Here is a 6,997-nt window from a genome sequence, read left to right as displayed (position 1 = left end):
CCTCCCCCTCCCATCTCCCTCTACCCAACCCCATCTCCCCCTCCCCCCATCTCCCATCTCTCCCTCCAATCTCCCCCTCGCATCTCCCCCCCCATCTGCCCCCCCACCCCTCCATCTCCCTCTCATCCCCTCCCCCCCATCTCCATCTCCCTCTCTTCCCTTCCCCCCATCTCCATCTCCCTCTCTTCCCCTACCCCCATTTCCATCTCTCTCTCTTCCCCTCCCCCCATCTCCATCTCCCTCTCTTTCCCTCCCCCCATCTCCATCTCCCTCTCTTCCCCTCCCCCAATCTCCATCTCCCTCTCTTCCCCTCCCCCATCTCCATCTCCCCCTCTTCCCCTGTTCTCCTCCCCCCTTCTCCATCTCCCCCTCCCCCTCCCCCCCATCTCCATCTCCCCCTCTTCCCCTCCCCCCCATCTCCATCTCCCCCTCCCCCCCCATCTCCATCTCCACCTCTTCCCCTCCCCCCCAATCTCCCCCTCCGCCCTCCCCCCCATCTCCCCCTCCGCCCTCCCCCCCATCTCCCCCTCCCCCTTCCCCCCCATCTCCCCCAGTGTATGGAAGAGAGTATGAAATCACTGCCAACACATTCTATGATAGCCATCGAGCTGAAGAAGACTTGAACCACTGGGTTATTGTCACTGGAGATCCTGGTGTCCCACATGGCACCTTGTTTCAGGCACCTCAGCCTATCTGTAAGGATGAAAACTCAAAGGAAAAGCATCCTCGGGCTTCACCTGACCACTCAACTCAACAGCCCACCTGTTAATTTAATGAGCTATAACTATAACTTCCCCTCCCCCCATCTACCCCTCCCATCTCCCCCTCTTCCCCACCATCTCCATCTCCCTCTCTTCCCTTTCCCCCCATCTCCATCTCCCTCTCTCCCCCTCCCCCCCATCTCCATCTCCCCCCATCTCCCCCCGTCTCCCTCTCCCTCCACCTCCCCCCGTCTCCCTCTCCCTCTCCCTCTCTGCCCCCGTCTCCCTCTCCCTCTCCCTCTCTGCCCCCGTCTCCCTCTCCCTCCCTCTCTCCTCCCCTCCGCCCCCCGTCTCCCTCTCCCTCCCTCTCTCCTCCCCTCCGCTCCCCGTCTCCCTCTCCCCCTCCCCCCCATCTCCCTCTCCCCCTTCCCCCCATCTCCATCTCCCCCTCCCTCTCCATCTCCCCCTCCCATCTCCCTCTCTCTCCCCCTCCCCTCCCATCTCCCTCTCTTCCCCTCCCCCCCATCTCCATCTCCCCCTCCCATCTCCCTCTCTCCCCTCCACGCCCCCCGTCTCCAACTCCCTCCTCCCCCCCCCGTCTTCATCTCCCACCTACCCCCCGTCTCCATCTCCCACCTCCCCCCCGTCTCCATCTCCCACCTCCCCCCCCATCTCTTCCACCTCCCCCTTTTTATTTCCCCCCATTTCATCATTATAATTATAAGACACTCGCTCCTCTTCCAATGCACTTCAGTAATTTCTTAGAGCAGGCACTTCTTTTCCTTAAACAGTGATAGTTGGTGACTTCTGTCAACCCATCGTATCTTAGAGATTTCTCTTCTCTCTAACATTTCTTTTTGCCTGTCTAGGTCTGTTCTTGGCCTTTTTGCAGCGACACTTTTCATTGAATGAACATTATCCCAAAGAGACAGTTATTAACATAACATTCTTTGGGCAAACGTTTCTCACATTGCCCCTTCTATAATATTTCTGTCAGCATATTGGATAAGTAAACCACCATATCTATCATGTTTACTAAGCCAGTGTTTCAGCAGGTAAGGAGTTTTTTACTATTCTTTTTATTTTCTTGGCCTCCCAAGCCAGTGGACAACACTTATTATTCTTTCCCACCAAGAATATATGACATGATAATTGTGCTAGAATACCTATCTGCAAGATTGCTTCATGTTCATCATTTTTAGTGATGGCATCTCATATCTTTTGGTTCACCCAGGGCTGGAAACTTGAGAACACACTTCTTCAAATTTAATATTTTTTTTGTGTTTTGTTTGCTGTCAGAACTTCCTCAACTGTAGCACGTTTCATTATGGTATTCAGCTCCAACACATCATAACTAGAGTCAGGTCTAGTCCGAGTGCACAACCAGTTCAACTGCCCAATCAAACTTCTCAGCTGTTCTGTTTCTTCCTTGGTAGTAGGACCCTCTTTTTGTAAAGATCTAACCAGAGTTATTGGGATACGATTAATATTTTCTAGATAATTTTGTTGATTCAGTGTCACTCCCAACTTGCTCTGCTTAATGTCTAAACCTATGTATTTAAAGGCCCCTGAAGCCCAACTTCTGACCTTGAATTCTTTCTTTATCTTCTCGATTATCCATTGCTCAAATTCTACAGAGTCATCCACAGGAAATTGTCAACATGCATGATTAAAATTCCAGCTAGTTTCTCCTCATGGTACCAATAGAAGATCGTGGGTTCTGCCTTTAACTGAACGCAGCCTGTTTTCAACAGGACTTTCCTCACAGAAAAATACCAAACTTCAATCCATAGACACACTTGTGCAATTTCCACAGCTTTCCTTCTATATCACCGGCTTCTTTGGGTGGTTTCAAAACAAAAACTTCCCTTTGAAACTTCTCCCCCTGTAAAAACGCAGCCTTTATGTCAATCGATTTGCACTCCCTGGAATAGGATGCTGAAATAGCTAAAAAAAATATTCAAACTCACTTTCCCCACAGTAGGCAAGTCCACTCTGACATCCTGATCCCAGAGTCTCTCTTCAAAGCCTCAGGCTACTAATCTCACTTTGGCCTTATATGTGCCATCTGGGACTACATTTTCTGTACAGATCCATCCGTGAGATAAAGCTGGCAGGTATTTTAGAATATACCCCAAATTTCTTTCAACTTTCTAACTCTTTCCACTTGGCTTCCTTTACCAGCTTATTCTAACTTTGTTATCAGCTTATTTTGGCTTCCTTTAGCAGCTTATTTTCCAACTTATTAGCCGCAACCAAAATCTCTCAATTATAAGGACTTCTACTTCTATTGAGATTCCTAGCTTGCTCTCTAGCCCTCATTCTTGTTAAGCTACAGCCTCTACGCACATTCCTCTCCCTTTCTGGACTACTACTATATGATCTTTCTCCCATATGAGCAGGACCCCATTCTCAAGTCTGTGATTTTTTTTTCTGGGGTCACGACCACTTCCTGGTCCACTGGCAGAACTCATACTGCGCCTGGGTTTCTAAATCTTTACCTCGGTTTGCCAATCAATAGATCTTGTCTCCTGTCCTTTATCCTGCACATATAGCCAATTTTTGTATTTACCAGTGGCCTTTCTTGCTCTCCCTATGATGGTGGGATCCCTGTACACACTGGTCCCTTCTGGCATGTATGTTACCTTTGCTCCTACCATGGGCAGTTGCCCTTTCGGATGAATAGTGTTATCCTGTACCTCAGTATTATTTTGTTCATAGTCAGTCAACCTTGTATCTCCCGACGCCTGGGGGGGGGGGGGGGGGGGTGTGTGTGTGTGTGTGTGTGCGCGCGCGCGCATCTGTCTATGTGTGAAGTGCATGGTGCCTCTTTGTTTTCTGTGTCGTGTTAAGAACCTGCAAATGTATAGGGTACATTCTTCACTGTTAATTGGTACTGACTAACAGTTTGATTGCCAAACACAAATTACTACTTTCCCATCACTCCCTATTACCTTGCCAGGTCCATTCCACTATTTCCAGCCTTCCCTTATAAAATGCCATGTCTTCTTCTCTAAACTGCATTCCCAATGGTCTTATGCAGTGCTTATTTTGTCTGAAATCTCAGCTTCAATGAAAGCTTTTCTGCCTGCATGCAAAGCATTCAGATGAGCAGAAGAAGTGCAGCTAATGCTGATCCCTTCTAGAGCAGGGGGAGCATCTGATAACACCGAAGGCAGTTTCGGATTTCTTCTGTACACCAACTGGTACGGACTGTGCCTCCCACCAGCCATTTGCAAAGAGTTCTTTGCGTGCACTGCCTATGCTAATGCCATTTGCAATTTACAATCTGGTTGATCAGCCAATATTTTTATGTAACATGTCGTCTATTACCACATGGTTTCTTTCGCAAAGACCATTACTGAATGGGCTCTCAGCTGCCGAGCCCATAACTATGATGTTTAAATTTTTGCACATATTTCAAAATTCCTCTTTGGCAAATTCCCCACCATTATCTGTCAGAAACTCCGTTGGCATTCCTATTCTTGTTCCTACCCATTTCTCCTATTGGCAATGATCCTTTTGTCTTTACTATGTATCACAGTGGATAGGTTAAATCTGGTTGCCATACCTATGAAGTGTAGGGAAAAAAAAACTATACTTGTCCCAAGCTTTCAAGTCCATTTCTACTGCGTCGTTAAACTCCCTGGCTAGTGGCAAGCTCACAACAGGACGCGGTGGTGTCTTGCAATATTTAACACAAACTTCACACTGAACAGTGATTTGTTCAATGAGGTCATCGTATCCTTTATCATCCGCTCCCGCATCTCGAAGTTTCATCTCTAGCTTCTGTGGTGCTGGATGTGCAAACTGTCTATGTAATTTCCAAATGATCTTTTTGGCCACCAAATTCTTATTCTCAAAACTTAACAAAACTTCATGAAATTTTTGATGAGAAATCTCTGGCTTCCTTAGTGGCAGGCAGTAACGCCCTGACCAAGCAAAATGTAGATCCACATTCTTTCCCTAAGCATGACTGCTCTATCATTCTTCATATCTAGCGTCATCCGAGCCTTCTTCATCGCAGATCGACTTAACAGTAGTGTTATCTCGCTAGAAACAACATCAGTACTGATAAACAGATTGATCCCTGCTATATTACAAGGGAGGGCCACCCATTTGGAGGATGTTATCTCTGAACCTGATGCAGGTAGAACTTTCATACTGCGTGACCTTCCGCCGGCCTTCCTCATCAAGAGACTTCAGATAGCAGTCAAGCCAATCCATGCCACATACTGTGGAAGTGCAACCACTGTCCAGAACTGCACTGTTGAAGGAAGCTATCGTCAAGATGCTCATCACCGGATTCAAACTTTCATTGACCAATACAGTTCCAGCATGGCAGTCACCATCATCATTTTCATTCTCAGATGAATCTCCCTCATGGGTCACTTCAAAAATGCAATCTTATGTTGTGGGCAGTTCATCACATAATGATACTGGGAATCACACTGAAAACACTGATTAACCATTCCCTCTGCATTTTTTGGGTTTAAATGCCTATGGTCATCATCCCAGAGATGCTTTTTGTCCCGATTCTCAAATTGGCTAGGGTTGACCATTTCCAGCCTTCCTGTCATTAACCTCGTCTTTGTATTGGAATCTTTTGTCTAATACTTGGTCGACCTCAAAGTTCGGCCACTGTTGAATCCTCTATCCTTTATTTCATGGCATAATTGGTTGCATTTGCTAAGAAAGAACTGTTTCCCCAGAATTTTTTTTCAACCACAGCAGCCATTTGGTCTAGAAGAGATTCTTTCCTCTGCAACTGAACCCCTGTTAGTACTAAAAGACTACCAACATGGGAAATGCGAGCATAGTCCAGTAATTTAAACACCAATACCTATACCAGAATTTCAAGTTTAAATCTCTGTTGGCTCCTGTACCATTTATCAAAATCCATGATATATCCTTCCATGGATTGATCACCTAATTTATTAATCCTATCAAAGATTAGCCAAGATTCATATGCTTCCAATAACTCACCCTTTTTGTAAAACTTATCCAAAAACAGAAGGTCCAATCCCTCTTCATGATCTAAATCATCCACTTTCCACTCTGAAAATACTTTACTCCTCATCTTACTTTTGGCTGGTGATCATAACACCAATGCCATACCTTGCTTCTTTCAGGCATGGAAGTAACCCAGATCCACATCTTAACTTCAGTCTTCCATTGCTGATATGGTTCAGACACAAAAAATTGGTGGATAGTCAAAGCTTGCAATTTGTACCACCCTTCCACCATTCCATAACTTAAATTATCAACAACAGTATACTTCTGTTCCCATGGAGGATTGAGACAAAAAGCTTCAGATACAGCAATCAATCGCCAAAGATTAAAGTTCATCCTCTGCTACTGTATTACTCACAATAAGTGGTTGTAGAGGAAGAATTAATCCAGGCTGGTCTTTTAGTTCAAGCTGGTTTATTATCAAAATAGCTCCTCAGTGCACCTGACTTCCAAGTAGCTGCCCCCCAAAGTGCTCCAGCTGTATCTTATTCTGTTTAGATGGGATAATCAATGCCCATCACCGGTTTAACTAGCAATGGTCTTTAACAAGGTGATTGCCATGCAGTGTGATTGTAGGTCATGTTGGGCAGAGGGAAAAGCAGTAAGGGGCTGGCAAAGGCAGAGCCAAGCGGCACCGCAAAGTCCTTCGCGATAACATCCAGGGCATCACCAAGCCAGCTATCCGGCGCCTGGCCTGCCACGGGGGCGTCATGCGCATCTCCGGCCTCATCTACGAGGAGGTCCGCGGAGTCCTGAAGGTTTTCTTGGAAAATGTTATCAGGGACTCGGTCACCTACACTGAACACGCCAAGCGCAAGACGGTGACGGCCATGGATGTGGTCTATGCCCTGAAGCGCCAGGGGCGGACCCTGTATGGCTTCGGTGGTTGAGGATAGTTTCAGAAATAGAGTGATTACTTATACATTGACAATTGAAGAGGTGGTGGAATCAGTCAATCCATCTCATAGAAATAGAACAATAAATACTCATTTCCCACTACCAGTGGGAAAGGGATGTTCACTGTGAATTTATTAAGAGCTGACTTTCTTCACTTTGAAGGTTTCTGCTACAATGTGAAGATATGTTCTATCACATCAAGATGGATGCTGCTTATGCTGTCTTATATTGGACCTCAGATAAGAAGCAACATGACTAGCAACAGCACAAGCACCAGCAGCTTGCTGGTCACAGTCTTGTAGCTGCACTCCTGAGAAGGGAACAGCAGTGGGGTACAGCTCACAGGAGGCACTACTGGCAACACAGGGTCTATAGGCAGAAGCTGA

The 6,997-nt window shown here is 46.4% G+C and overlaps 1 protein-coding gene across 1 annotated transcript; it reads left to right on the top strand.

The window, feature by feature from the left end:
* Positions 1-5,502: 5,502 nt before the first annotated feature.
* On the top strand, positions 5,503-6,604 carry LOC121283914 (histone H4-like). The gene is made up of 2 exons (XM_041198716.1): positions 5,503-5,525; positions 6,337-6,604. Exons 1-2 carry the CDS (start codon positions 5,503-5,505, stop codon positions 6,602-6,604), a joined length of 291 nt encoding a protein of 96 aa, XP_041054650.1.
* Positions 6,605-6,997: the final 393 nt, after the last annotated feature.

This window comes from Carcharodon carcharias, chromosome 11 (assembly GCF_017639515.1).
Source record: "Carcharodon carcharias isolate sCarCar2 chromosome 11, sCarCar2.pri, whole genome shotgun sequence".
NCBI lineage: Eukaryota > Metazoa > Chordata > Chondrichthyes > Lamniformes > Lamnidae > Carcharodon > Carcharodon carcharias.
The sequence above is the reverse complement of the archived record's forward strand: the minus strand, read 5'-3'. Positions and strand labels throughout refer to the sequence as shown.